At 33.6% G+C, this 14684-nt stretch overlaps 2 protein-coding genes across 5 annotated transcripts; one reads left to right on the plus strand and one right to left on the minus strand.

Moving 5' to 3' along the window:
• The first annotated feature begins 3466 nt into the window (after positions 1-3466).
• Positions 3467-6792, plus strand: LOC102623815 (uncharacterized). 4 transcript variants are annotated; one of them, XR_372578.4, is made up of 3 exons: positions 3474-4173; positions 4876-5092; positions 6341-6703. XR_372578.4 is itself a non-coding variant. In XM_006494069.4 (2 exons), exons 1-2 carry the CDS (start codon positions 4078-4080, stop codon positions 6551-6553), a joined length of 309 nt encoding a protein of 102 aa, XP_006494132.2. In that variant the 5' UTR covers positions 3473-4077; the 3' UTR covers positions 6554-6703. The 4 variants fall into 4 exon arrangements, 1 of the variants encoding a protein (XP_006494132.2); XR_008051606.1 differs by having other exon boundaries at positions 3467-5092; positions 5307-6792; XR_008051605.1 differs by having other exon boundaries at positions 3467-5962.
• An 841-nt stretch (positions 6793-7633) lies between these two features.
• Positions 7634-10028, minus strand: LOC102629653 (uncharacterized). Its single transcript, XM_006494083.4, has 3 exons — positions 9307-10028; positions 8534-9066; positions 7634-8434 (listed from the first exon to the last, which is right to left on the minus strand). The coding sequence occupies exons 1-3, from the start codon at positions 9968-9970 to the stop codon at positions 8348-8350; spliced, it is 1284 nt and encodes a 427-aa protein (XP_006494146.2). The 5' UTR covers positions 9971-10028; the 3' UTR covers positions 7634-8347.
• Between the last annotated feature and the right edge of the window lie 4656 nt (positions 10029-14684).

Raw genomic sequence — 14684 nt, forward strand, 5'->3', positions numbered from 1 at the left:
TAGACTTATTTCAATTCTTCTATAACCATGTTCTTTCCTTATCTTTGCAAGCTTATTGCAGTAGCATTCCTCCCTTGAAATTTGAGCTTCCGGTCACCTACAATTATGCATACTATCTAAGCACACAAATTATTTTAAAATAATGTAATTTATTAAAAATAAACTAAAATGGATATTCATATAAAATATAACTAAAATGCAATAAAAATATTTCATTTACTCTCTAAGTAATTTTAATTTAAGTCTAAAAGTATCATGATAACTCTCATTTCATAGAGTTATCAAATGAGAGTTACCAAGTGACTTTTTGGTATTCTCTAATTCTGTGGTCACTACAAGCAATTGATTATCTTTGTTAGCAAGTAAAGACTTGTAATGAATTACCTCACTCTCAAGTTTCGTCTTATCATCTAAAAGATTGGATACTTGAGTCATCAAGGTCATATTTTTATTGTGGACTTCTTCCCATTTAGCCAACATCATTTTGTTGCTTTCATGAAAAACTTTCGTTGTCATTTATATCAATATCACTAATGTCACTATCTAAATCATTATTCTTGTTACCATGTTGCACAGTTGTGTCAAGATGGCTATCAGTGTCTTCCTTGCAAGGAGCTCTATGCAAGACTTTAGATGTGGATGCTCCTCCGATGTTTAATTCATATTCATTATTATTAGTATGTTTTGATACATTATCATAGACAATAAGTCCTCCAACAAGATCCTCTTCATCAATGCTATCATTTGAATCATTTTCACTCCAAATAGATTGCATTGCTTTCTTTTTCATGAGAGTGTTAGCACATTGTGTTTGTATGTGCCCATGCCTCCACATTCTCTACATCGAATACCCTTAAGCTTGTTAATATAAATCAATTTAGGATTAGGGTTAGAGGAACCTTTTCGAGCTGTTAGAGCAACTGACGTAGAAGTTTTCTTTGGTTTGTTAAAGTTCTTTCTTTTTTTCAATATCTTATTGAAATTTTTGCAATAAATGCAAAAGAATTGTCCACTATACATATGGATTACCATCCTCACTGGGTTTGGTGACAGGAGCCTCCATTTCAACCTGAAAAGAAATACCTTTTTCTTTTTTGGGATTTAAATTCAAGTAGTTACTTTCATAAACCATCAATTTTCTTATAAGTGAACTCCAAGTCATGGTAGACATATCAATATATTCTTCAATGACCAAAATTTTAGGATGATATCAAGGATGGATAGATCTTAAAATTTTTCTACAAATTTCCTCCTTAGAAATAAGTTTTCCAAGAGAAACAAATCATTTACCATAGTAAGGATTCTAGAATTAAATTCAAATGTGGTTTCATGTTCATGCATTTTCAAGTTCTCAAATTCATATGTATGTTTTTGAAGTCTAGAACGTTTTACTGTATTATCGGCTTCAAAAGTACTTTAGAGTATATCCCAAGCAATTTTGGATGTCTTGCATGTAGAAATTAGTTGGTGTTAAAACACATCAACTCCATTGACAATAGCATTAAGTCTTTTTGCATTATAACCAAATACATCGAGTTTATCATTAGTGCATTCTCTGGCTGGTTTTGGAGATTCTACAGCATTTTCATCAGTTATGGTGGGTAAAGTATATCCTGTAAGTACGCATTGTCAAACTCTTTCATTAATAACTACAGATAAATTTCCATCATTTGCTTCCAATAAGCATAATTTGTCTTATCTAATATAGGCGGACGAGCCAAAGAGCCTCCCATTCTTTGCAAACTCATACCTACAAAATAGATCTAGGTTCCAAGATTCTCACCATATAAACGATTAATGCCCTGCTCTGATACAAATTGAAAGGAATTTAGATCTATTGCAAATAGATGTAGGCAATTAAAACCCTAGAATTAACAATTTAATTAATTTTAGATAATATTGTTCACTGTTACTGTTCATCAGTTACTGTTCATTAGCATAAAAAATATTAATTTTCCAAAACACAATAAATTACAGAAATTATATGACGCGGAGATTTTTATGTGGTTCGAATTAATCAATCTTATATTCACGAGGCCACGCCCAGATGAAAAGCAATTCATTAAGTTGAAATGTTAAAACCTATGGATTTACTAAAATTAAAACTCTTACTTATAATTTATCACCATACAACTTACTCAACCTTAGATTGAATTTGTTTCTCTTGAATAATTACTGCCTCTCTTGATCCACGATCCTCAAGGCACTTTGCAAAGTGATTAATAACAATTCTTTAATTCTTCAATGTCTAGTAATCCAAGATCCACATAAACTCTCCATAAAGATGAAAAGAAATAGTCTCATTACAAGACTTTGAATGAAGAAGATACGAAAACAAATCAACACAACGTTATGCGCCAAATTTGGATTCTAGAGAGGAGACTTAATTTTGCTTCTTTGTTTTATGCTCTGTATTGTGCCTCTTCAATTATGAAATACTCAATTTATATAGGCACTAGTGTTTCACAAAAATGAAAAGTCTTAAAAAACTTGGATTCTTTCCAAAATAAGAGTTTCTTTCCTCTTATAATTCTTATGAACTAGAATAAAAATAAATCTGATCTTCTTGCCTTACTTGTCTCCCAAGAAATATCTAGAGCATTTAATAAACTTCTTGTTTGAACCAACTTTTGCTCTAAATAAATCTTAAGCACCAATTATAAAACTCATCATTAATAGACTTACTAATTTAGACATCTAATTAAATTAGAAAACAAATATTCCTAATAAATTAGAATCTCACTAAATTAACAAATTAATAATTTAATCCTTATTACAAGATATACAATAAATAAAATTACAATTTAATTAGACTTGCCATAAGATAACAACTCTATAAATAATGGACTTAACAATGATTGATGTATTTTGAGTTTAAATTTGTTAATCACATGTTAAACTATGGTTAGTTTAATTCTCATGGATTTTAGTATTGAATAAGTGACTTAGAATTTGAATGAAGTTGGAAGAAAATTTGTATGGTTGCTGTCATTCTTAACTTTCAAGCAGTTATAATTTTATAACTTCAGATTTATTAAGGAGAAAATTCTGAATTTTGGATATAGTTAAATAGACATATGAAAAAGTATCTCCACTACTAGAAAACTGGCAATAAATGACAGACACTTTGTGACAGAAATGGCGTACGTCATAAAAGTATGATAGAGTCGTGATAGATTTTGTGTCTATCAAGTATTCATGATGGACTCATGATAGAAATAAATTATGTCAATAATATGTGACGACTTTGTGACAAAATATATTACATCAAGAATTCATGATAGAATTTTAATGTTTACTTGATTTTAGCGTTTCTTTGATTGAAATTTTTTGTATTATTTGAAATAAAATATTATATGAATCAAGAAACATTGTCGTTTTACTTAAATTGGAATGATGTTTTGCTTATAAATATTAAATATTTAAAAATTTTATTATAAAATTAAAAAAAGCTATTAAAATACAATTAAAAAGAAACCCTCGATTTGCTTTCCTAAGTGTTGAGGTTCCCACCCATTCTCACACCAAACGCTTCTCTCATAAAACCACCTAAAACCCTAGCCTCCTTACAGCCACTCTCAATCGACCTAGGTAGATGCTCACATCCATAGCCACCATGGCGGAAGCGTTCGAATCGGGTTGTGTTTCTTGGTGTAGCGGAAGTGTGGCGGTGCTCATGGCTCTATTAGTTGCACGTGAGGCTCTAGCATGGGCTGACGGCATGTGATGACCACAAAAAGAAGCAGTACAGTGGCAACAAAGCGTGTTTCATGCTGGTTGCAGTTGTCACGGACTAGAGGCGTGAGCTTCCAATGGCCAATTGTGCTCATTTTGCGCATTGACTCGCCTTAGGTCTCATGGCAACGAGCTATAGATTTATGGTGCTAATCTTCGTCGTCTTGCTATCAACGCTTCACCAATTTTCATCATTATCAGCCGCCGACTCTTTTTCATCATATCGAAGCCTATTGGCAGTTCAAAGGAACAACAACCGGATCCCACGCTGCAACGAAATGGGGTCAAGATCTGAGTGTTTGCAGAACCCCAAGTGCAAACGGTGCCGTAGTGAAGCTCTTGATGACATGTGCTTCAGCAAATCTGAAGCTTGGAGGCTGCCTCACCAGGGCTTTATTTGTGATTCTTGATTCATTACTCTTCTTCTTCTTCTGCCAGGTTAGATGACTTGGTTAAATTTATCCTTCTTTTGAGTACTTTACGCTAACGGGGGAGCTCGTCTTTGAAATGCTTTTCTCTCTTACTTCCCTTTTGTATTCGTATCTTATCTTGTACTTGATTGTATAAATGAACTCAACGGAAGCTTCCAATGGCCAATTTTAAATATTTGTTCTTTAATTCTTATTTTTTTTATTTAATTTATTTAATCTTTATCTTATTTTGGCGAGTGTTTGAGATTTATGGTTTGGATTTGTAATTATGGTGAGTGTTTTATTGGTCTGGATCCGTTTTGAGTATATCCTAAGCAAGTTTTTGGCACTTTAATAGTTTAGGATATTCTTTTATCTATGTTCTTTTTGTTAGCCGAAAGTAGCTTTTATCACTCATTTTCTTTTTTTGGTTGATACCACGTAAAAGTAATTTGGTATTTTCTCTAATTAAATACTGCAGATTCTAATCACATTAGTGAAAGAAAATATTAAGATGGTTTATTAATCTCTTCTAAAAATAATATTAGCATTAACAATAACGATTATTTTGCAAATTTTTGTTGCAATGATGTTGGAATGTTCGTAGTTTATGTAGAGTATCCGGACTCTGCTATTTGGGGTCTCTGTAATGTGTTTCTTTTTTCCCCTACCACTCTTTAGTTTATCTCTTCTATTATGAATGCTTTAGAGAAATATTTTTTTGTTGCAGGGTAAGAGAAATGGTTAGTTTTTGATGAGTAATGGAACTACCCTACTGGAAGGTGTCTATAAAGAGTTATTTTTGACCTTTTCTTAGATAACCACTTAAATCCTTCCAAAGCAGAGTGTATGTTGGTCATGTCCCTGTTGTAAAGCTTTGTGCTAATGTGTTAAAGAAATGGTCCGAGTTCTTAAGGAGTATTGGGATTGCAGTACTCGGCTTCTGGGTGAGTTTTTCAGATTGTTTCTTAGTTTGCACCTGTATCTTTGAATACATGAAATCTATAAAGTTGCGGTTATGTTCTGGTTTTTCATTTTTTCAAATATTTGTTGTAGTGATTGGCATGTTCGTTTTTATCTATGTTAGACCAGCACATAAAGTTCAGATAGTATATTAGTCTTCCCCCTCTTTTTTTCTTACCCCAATTTTTTATGCTGTAGTTGTGCAAATGTTCCTGTGTTTTTAGGGGAATCTTGGAACACGATGAGCTTTTTGGTTCTTATTTGTTATTTCTTGCTCTTAAAGGTTCAAATTATAATTTGCTTTTCTATTTGGAAATCTATGCCTCAGGGACAACATTTCCATATTTTTGTGGATTATTGGACTATGCTACTAAATAGATTTTTATTCTTTTCTTAGGCACGTAAAATCAACTTGTAATTTGGTTAATCTATTGAGTTTTTAAATCTTCTAGTTTATTACTCCTCTTTCTAGCTGTGTAGACACATAAAATCAACTTGTAATTTGGTTATCATTTGTGCAAATTTTGTGTTGCAGTGATAGTGAGATGTTTCTACTTTTGTGGAATAACAGTGACTCTGCTGAATGGGGGGGGGGGGGGGGGGGCTTTAACTTTGTTTTTTGTTTTGCCAAATTTTGTTGCAGTGATGGCAGCATGTTTCAAATTTTATAGGAATGTGAAGGCTATTTATCTTGAGGGACTTGAGTGTTTTTGTCTCTTATCTCACTCTCATTTCTATTTATGTTACACAAGCACATGAAGTTCAGATAGTCTTCTTTTTTTCCCCCAATTTTGTGTGCTGTTGTTGTGGAAATGTTCCTGTGTTTTTAAGGAATTTTGGAACACATTACACTGGTATATATTGAGCTTTTTAGTTCTTATTTATTATTTCCAGCTCCTGCTTATGCCCATCTATCCTCAAGGTTCGATTTATATATAGTCTGCTTTTCTATTTGGAAATCTATGTTGTAGGTTCAACATTTCTATGTTTTTGTGGATTATAGGGACTATGCTACTAAATAGATTTTTATTCTTTTCCTAGTTTATTACTTTCGTTGGCTGACCGAATGCATGAAGTACATTTTGTAACTAGGTCTTTGATTTTTAAAAATTTTATGTTGCAATTTGTTGAAATTAAAGTTGCAGTGTCAAATTATAGTAGTTGCTGTTAACGGTTGTAGTGTGCATGTTATGCATTCGATAACATTGGGTATTTTGATTGATTTTGAATAGATTGGTTTGCTGGGTTTGGTTTGGAATGTTGCTGGGTATATGGCTGGAATTGCAATGGTGTTGGAAGATGGTGGGTATGTGGCTGGAATTACAGTGGGTTGGAGAGTTACTGGGTACGTGGCTATTAGAGTATTGCCGCTGGAAGAGGGTATTGCTACTGGAAGTCTTGCTGTTGGAGTATTTCCATTAATCTTTGAAAGTTTTGTTGGGTAACTTGGCTTAATGCCGGATGTGTCATTCATGTAATAACTATAGACTTTTATACGTTTTATTTTACCTTATTTTGATACGTGTTCTTAATTCCTCTTGGAACCTTTAATTGATTTACGCGAGCATCACAATGGTTCCAATGGGACAATCTTATTATGCAGTTCGTATCCGACAACCTCAAAGTGTCACAATTGTTCCGTTTGTACAAAATATATTTACACAATCAGTCTCAAGTCCTCTGATGCCCGAGTTCAAAGTTACATCTCTTGCCATATCCTTGAAAGGTTCAGTATTATATTGCCATAACTGCGGCTTTGAGATCAGGATCCATTTGCTGGGAATATAATTCAATATAGTTTCATTGAAAGCCTAAATCAGTCTGAACAATGATACCAATTAGCAAACACAATAATGATGAACAATGGCTTGAAAACAGTAACTTCATTATTGAAGGGTCGTATATGAATGCTACTTGTTAATGCGGAGAAGAATAGAATTCTTATGCATCTATTTGTTGACTTTTTGCTGAGCTGAATTTTTTTTTACACATATAATTTTTATTTTTATTTTTTATATTAATAGCAACTATTTGATTGATGTATGTTACAAAATTATGTAATTTAACAACTACCTTTTTTTAATGTTTTATTTACTCTTTTAATTGATAAGAGAAATGTTAAATCAACCATGGGGTGACGGATCCCGGAGAAAAGCAAAGGCAAGACGATGTAGTGTTGTCACAGGGAAAAAAAAAATAATTATTAGGTCAACCGCTAGGGTCAACGTATTAACTTGCTCAACTCGCCCGGCAAGAAACAAAATATTGTATAACCCTTGAAAATTGGAACTCCAATATAAACGAAAGGAGAAGAGCCTTCCGAGAAACCTCAGATATCAGTGTCAGTAATTTTTCGAGAAGCAGCTGGCTTGCCCAGAAAAAAATGTTAAATCTTCTTTTTCTCAAATAATTTTTGGAACATATCCATTGATCAAACAGAAAGACAAGTCAAACAATTATGAAACGTTTTCATATTAATAAATATACAGAATGGCACAAATTTGTTGGGCTATTTATGTTGGAAATATGAGACAAAATAACTTTTTTGAAAGATCAGATCAGCCAGAACAACAACACCCATCGACAAACTGAACGGTGATGAACAGTAGATTGACAACAGTATTCTTTGTTATTTACCAACGAAGGTTGCAATGATAACCTTGTGGTTGCAACCGGGAACCAAATAGTTGCTTCCTGCAACTATGAATTTATCATCCGACCAACAAATACCGACTCAGAGAAAATTCCTCAAGGCATGTGCAAATCATTGTCCTAAAGGGTAATTTTCCCTATACTAAAACATCTGGCGATCTCATATCCTTATAGTCATTTTTAGGATCATCAAGATAATTCATTTGCAAATCATCTTGACAGGGGTGGACCCAGAAATTTTAATTAGGCAGTGTTAAATAAAGAATTTATGAATTTATTGAATATGTTTTTTGTGAACATAGCAAAAAAATATTCAAAAGATACTGCAACATCAATAAACATGCTCTAAAGGAAGTAATTAAAAAAATAAATTACTATTTTGATATTGAATTTTAAAGGTTCCAACATTAGAATAACTTAATTATAAATACTATTTTAGTTATTTTAATAAAGATTGATTTCAGGACAAACTTGAGAAAAAAAAAACTAAAAATGAAAGTAACATAAAATTTAAGGGATATTGAGTAATTTTTTGGTCTAGCCCGGTCTAGTCCCCACACCACACGCCACTGCATTTGGATCTGGTCTTACAAACATATTTTTGCTACTCTGGATATGGCACCATGAGGATATTGTCCTCTGCCAACATCTGTGGATAACTCTCTGATTTCCTCCTGTAATTTGAACTTGAATATTAATTAACAGCGTAAAAAAAACAAGTAATGAAAAAGAAAGCTGGATTTATAAGTTGAAAGAATTGACAAATTAATTACCCGGAGCTCAGGATAGCCATATTTCATAATGTGTCCAACACTAACATTTTGGTCGTTGACAGCTTGATAGTTGGCATGAGTCGTCCTACTCATATAGCGATTGAATTCACTCGGACGGACGGCAGCAAACACATGGAGAGGAGTGTTCCCCTTGGCATCTCCCTCATTTATAAGGATCCTCGCAAACGGGTTTCTTAGAAGAGGTTTTAAATCTTGCAATTGAAAACTGGCCACAGCATAATGAAGAAAATTCCATCTCCTGTTATCGACCAGTTCAAAACATTCTGGAGCAAGAGAAAGAATTGTTTCAACTGTTCGGGCATGTCCTCGGCCCGCTGCCAAATGAAGAGCTGTCATCTTTCGATCTTTGTCAGCAATGTTTGTAGCAGTTTGATCAATTTCTAATAAATCATTTATCCAGTACTTCCCATGATATGCAGCGTAATGAATCGGAGTCCACCCATATTGATCTGTTACTTTAAGCAGACTCTTCTTTCTTCCAAATAATTGTCGCATCGCATGATGATCTCCTTCTGAGAATACAGAGACAAAAGATAAATAAAATTATAATTCGAATTGAATTTTTAACCACCACCTCGGAGGATTTGAACTCCGATAGCCGGATAAATATAATTACATGAAAATCATTCTGCCAGGCCTCAGGGCCAACTACAAACTTAATTAAAACAACACTCCAAGAGTGATAAAAAAGCATGAACAAACTTACAAGAAAAGATATCAAGAATCAAATTCCCACTATTAATTAAACTTACTGAAATCAAAGTACATAACTGCAGCATGTAAAGCCGTCTTTCCGTTGGGGCCTTCATGGGACAATGATGTACAGTTTTCTAACAAGGTAAGCACCATATCGGAAGACTCAGACTCAGCAGCCATGTAGAGCGGTGTTTTGCCATAATCATTTGCTGAATATGGATAATCCGGGTCTTCTCTCGTCAGTATTTTCACCACCTCCATGTTGCCAGGAAACATTGCGTCGTGCAGTGCTGTATTCTTCTTATTATTCACCATCCTAATCATCTGCCTTGCAGCTTCATCTCCATCTTGAGCTAATTTTGCTCGGTCAATAAGAACTCTCACTATATCAGAATGGCCGAATTTTGCTGCAACGTGGAGTGGAGTATCGCCTTTGGCATTAACTTGTATTAGCAGTGCTGGGCATATCTCAAGTATTTCTTCTACGAACTTGGTTGACGCATTTTCTGCGTCTTGACACATGATGTTGATATGCAGGATTGTGTTCCTGGTCTGTAATGTTAACAAGCTCTCAATTACTTCTCTTGCCATATCTTTGAAGGGTTCAGCATTGCCATCAGCTGCAGCCTTTAACAACTTTGGATCCGTTTGTGACTGATTCGCGGCTTTGCTGCCCAATGATGGAGCTTCCTCAAACTCAATGGAAATAATAGAATCCATGTTGGCTAAGTTGATCTATTAGGTAAGGGTATGTAGTAGTTTATGCATGTGTGTGTGGAGAAGTGTAGTATTTTTCACACTAATTAGAATCTTAAATCTTTTGCAAGCCAAGTATCAAAATTCTTTACCTCGATTCCTTCCTACATATTAAAAAGTAAATGGAAGATGATCAGTCCTTATCTTAGGAGTTAGAAAAGAGAGTCCGAATCAGATGCCACATAATCGTGTAAAATCTGTCAAGCAGTTATCCTGAATACAAAGCAAGAATCTGTATGGAAGGAAAGAGATCAATAAGATTGTGAAAATGAAAGGAATAATCTCATGAAATCATTGTACAATTAAGTAGTGATTCTTACCATGTGAAGTATCTTGCCCTGCATATAAATAGCAAAACTCTATACCAAGAAGTCACACGGCAATGATAAACCATTCTCCCAGTGTAATTCTATCTGGTAGTTTTTATTCCTTTAGAATTTTAACTTGGTATCAGAGCAGGAAACGGCTTCATCCAGTTCAATTAACACCACCAGTTCCGCTGCCAGAACACAACCAGAAACCAGCAGCCAGCCACTTTTACATGGCACTAAATTGTAGTTTAAAATACATTAAAACATGATGGTCTACAGTTCGTTGTCATCGCCGGCAGCATTTCTGGGTTTTGTTTTATTTAATAGGAAATTAAAAAAAATAATGCTAATGCTAAGCAAACTCAGGGTCCCTCTGGGGTCAACACGGCAGCTGCTGTATTATGTGTGCATTGTACACCATTATGCTGGCTTATGGAGCTACTTAGCATGAAATAATGTAGTCTCATGTTAGTCACACTGCCCACTTACAAAGTTTGAAATGTGTAATATGTATTAAGGTTTGTTACAAACCTTCAATAATGGGTTGAGGGATAAAATCATTGCTTTAGTATTTTTGAATTTTTAAATGAGGGAAAGGGTCTTATTTTTGGGTTCGGAGGGTCGAAAATATTAAAATAGTTAACAACCAGGACTAAGTTAAGTTAGAGATAGGATTGAAAATGGATTTTTGGAGGTAGATTGCATTCTCATGTAATGCACTCCGCAGAGACATGGGGCATCCTCGTTGACTTTCATGTTGACCAAAGGTTGATTGACTGTTGTATGCGACCTAACGTAGACCTGGCCGCTCGAAATTGCGATCTCTGAAGAACGGGCCGCTTGACCCGCCTATGTTTTTAACGCGATTGATCAGTCTATTTTGGCCACTGATTTTACTCCAAGTTGACGGTTCTGAAGGTGCCACATCACCTGATTCTGAGCCTTTGACCCGTATCATCAAGTGGCCGTTTTTGGATCCGTTTTTAATAACCTTCCATCGAATTTCATCGCTAACCAGCTAGCCGTCCCTCTGGAAAAAGCAAAAAAAGCAAGCAACAGAGGTGGCCCTTTCGGGTGAGCCGACTTTGAAGATTATTAGTGGAACTTGGATAATTTATTTTTTGGAATATAACGTGGAATAATTCATTGAGTGGGTTTATTATTTTTTTCTTAAAATTTTATTTTTAACTGTTAAAATAAGTTTGGTGAAAACCATCACCTATAATTTAAGAATATTCATGTTGTATTATTAAGAATTAATAATAAAATTATGCGAAAGCGTACCTGAATCCATAATGCTTAATTGTTCTCTAAAAATATGTGGTTGACCTTCCAGATCAATACGTTCTCCTAAAGAGTCTTTTAATTCTCTCTGCGAACTCTCTCTCTGATGATGAGATGTAAGAAAGAATGGAAAAATACATGTGACCTAGGGACCATAACCACTTATATAGACAATTTTTTTCTTTTGTCATTATGTATTCTTAATTTTGTCTATCATAGAATTAGAATACCATTAGATCTCTAAACATTAAAGGCTCACACCCTATTAGATACATTAAAGCTCATTATACCGAAAACCTTAACATATCACCTTTAATTGGGTTTAACCTTATATGATAATTTGTAACACATAATTATTTACATATAAGCCCAACGTTGAATTAAGGATCCAACAATATTGGATTAAAAAAATCTAATAATCTCCCACTTGGGCTATATGTGTAACCTTATAATTATGTTCTGCAAAAATAACCGTATGAGCACAACCTTACTGTCATTACTGAAATGTATCCACAGCCAATTTGATTCATCAATCATATCAACATCGGATCAAAGCGGCATTTTTTATAACTATTGTAACTTGACTCATCGATGGTCACTATGTCAATACAAAACTAAATGACATGAATCATAATATGGATGTGTAGTATAAAATTTTTATACAATGTGATCTTAACATGTCTATTTCCAACTGGTCCATCTTAAAACTTAGTGGATCAAACCATACTAAAATCAAAGTGTGAGTAAACCAAAACTTTATTTCTACAGAAAACAAGCTGAAATATCCATAAACTGAAATAACTGAAAAATGTCTATATTACAAGAGCATCTGAAATCACAAACTCTCACTAAAACTGAATATCCTTTAATAACACGACACTCATACGAGCAATATGCTCATGAAACATTTTACCCATTGGACCATTTGTATCTATATGCATTAGGATCTCGATTCATGAATCTCTCGATTCGAGAAATCAAAATCAGAAGAGCGACCTAGTATTGTTACTACCTCCGACCGAGAAATTGAGAATTAAGAGAATGCATCGAAAGTTTGGGTGGTAAACATTTTGGGTAGTAATCCCTTAATAAGTGGATCCGCAATCATGGAGTTTGTACTGACGTGCTCTATAAACAATTGTCTACTCTGAACTCTTTCTTTAACAACTAGGAACTTGATGTCTATATACTTCGACTTCGTCGAGCTCCTATTGTTATTAGAATACAACACTGTGGGCTTATTGTCACAAAATAATATGAGTGGTCTATCAACACCATCTTGTTAGCCTAAAGGGCTATATATTTTGTAATTTTGATGATAACAAATATATATCTTAAGTAATATGATAAATATTGTATTTCATATTTTCACTAGTTCTTGAAGGATAATATTTATGTAAGTGAATTGCATGAAATTAAGCTTAAGACACTCAACGGACAATGGTGTGATCAAGAACAAAGTTTAGCCCAACGGAGTCATTATTGCGACAAATTCTTGTAAAGGCAGTATGATTTAATATATGCATGGTTTAGAATTTGAGAAGCTCAAGCTTTTATTTAATAAATCATTACTTTTCATAAACTAAAAGGTTTTATATTTATAAGATAAAGTATTTTGTGGATTTGAGTAATTTGGATTAAATTGAAAAAGTTTTGAGAACTTTGAAATCAATAAGCATTATGGTAAAATTATGAAAAGAATTTTTTTTTAAATATTTTAAAGTTTTGCGCCATAGTATAATTTCAGAAAAAATTTAGAAATTCTGAAGTTGGATCTATTTGCAAAATTTTATAACATTTTAGGCCATAGTCAAATTACTAAAAGTTTTAGGTAAAAATATAATTTTAAAAATAGTGTTACTGTAGTTTCCATCTCTGTGTGATTATACGAAGTAAGGAGCTTCTCGAAGATAAGCGTGAAAACTAAGTTCTACAGAAAGGGTTGCTGTTGGAGTTGAAGACAGACCGAATGACCGATGGGGTATTGTTGGCTGTTGCACAGCAACCTGTGTTTTTTCTTCGAAGCTAGCACTTGGCTTTTGATAGATTCCATCTGGTCATTAATTTTTTTAATCGATTTTGAGGGTTGAAGATACATTTCTTTGCTATATCAAGAGCAGTATGCTTTTGTGTTCTGTTATTAAAGAATGGCGATGGTCCTTTGTCTCAACGTGATTAATTGTTTGCCTATGTTTTCCATTCTCTTGTGATTATATATAGTGGCCTTTTTATTCATAATAATATTTTTGTATTTTTTGGTATTTGGCTTGTTTGGATGTGTACTCATAGTAGACAAGAAAGAGGCAAAAGGGCAGTCTGAAGGAAATTCCTGGCTTTGTGATGGTTATGGGCGCAGCACCCTTTCGAGATTTTGTGACGGCGTTTTTGCAGTCACAACATACCTTTTGTCACCCTCGGGACACGGTTATAAACTCGGGGACCCTCGCATATGTCACCGCTGTTTGCTGTCATATAGCAGTCACAAAAGAGCTTCTGTGAGGGTAAATAAGTAAATTAGATAAACCACTAGTTCTTGTAGTTTAACTTATTATGTTTATAACTCACTCAATGGTTAACACATAAAATATTACATCATTAACTATTTTAATTAAGTATCTAAAGGGAATAAGTATAATATTATTTTTAGTAACTTTGTAATTACTTTATTTTATTTTTTTTGTAGTGATATACAATAGAAATTCGTTGGGATTTAATCAAATCACATTTATTATAAATGACAAACCTAGACTAGAAATACCTACCCCTCTTACATTAGAGAGATATATCAGACAAAAACTTGAACATGTGCCCTCAATAGGTTCTTTACTACTTGGCTAAAGACCGAATAATATTAATGAGTGTTGCTTATGATTGAGTAGTGAATTTGACTCCTTCACTTTAACTCAATAATCCCTACTTTTTCTATTTTAAATTGAAATGTCTAAACTACCCACCAAAATAATTTTAATTTTTAAGAACTCTAGAGTAATGAAGAAAGTTTAAGAAGAAATTAGATTGTTAATAAATAAAAAATCGTTGATGAAGATGATGTTAAAAATTCTGGTCGATGATGATGCAACGGC

The sequence above is a fragment of the Citrus sinensis genome, chromosome 9 (assembly GCF_022201045.2).
Source record: "Citrus sinensis cultivar Valencia sweet orange chromosome 9, DVS_A1.0, whole genome shotgun sequence".
NCBI lineage: Eukaryota > Viridiplantae > Streptophyta > Magnoliopsida > Sapindales > Rutaceae > Citrus > Citrus sinensis.

Coding starts and splice junctions, on each gene's coding strand:
- LOC102623815 (XM_006494069.4), top strand. CDS start 4,078: ATGACATGTGCTTCAGCAAATCTGAAGCTTGGAGGCTGCCTCACCAGG. Junction 4,174..6,340: donor TCTTCTTCTTCTTCTGCCAG/GTTAGATGACTT, acceptor GATTTTGAATAG/ATTGGTTTGCTGGGTTTGGT.
- LOC102629653 (XM_006494083.4), bottom strand. CDS start 9,970: ATGGATTCTATTATTTCCATTGAGTTTGAGGAAGCTCCATCATTGGGC. Junction 9,067..9,306: donor AGTTATGTACTTTGATTTCA/GTAAGTTTAATT, acceptor CTGTATTCTCAG/AAGGAGATCATCATGCGATG. Junction 8,435..8,533: donor ATGGCTATCCTGAGCTCCGG/GTAATTAATTTG, acceptor TTCAAATTACAG/GAGGAAATCAGAGAGTTATC.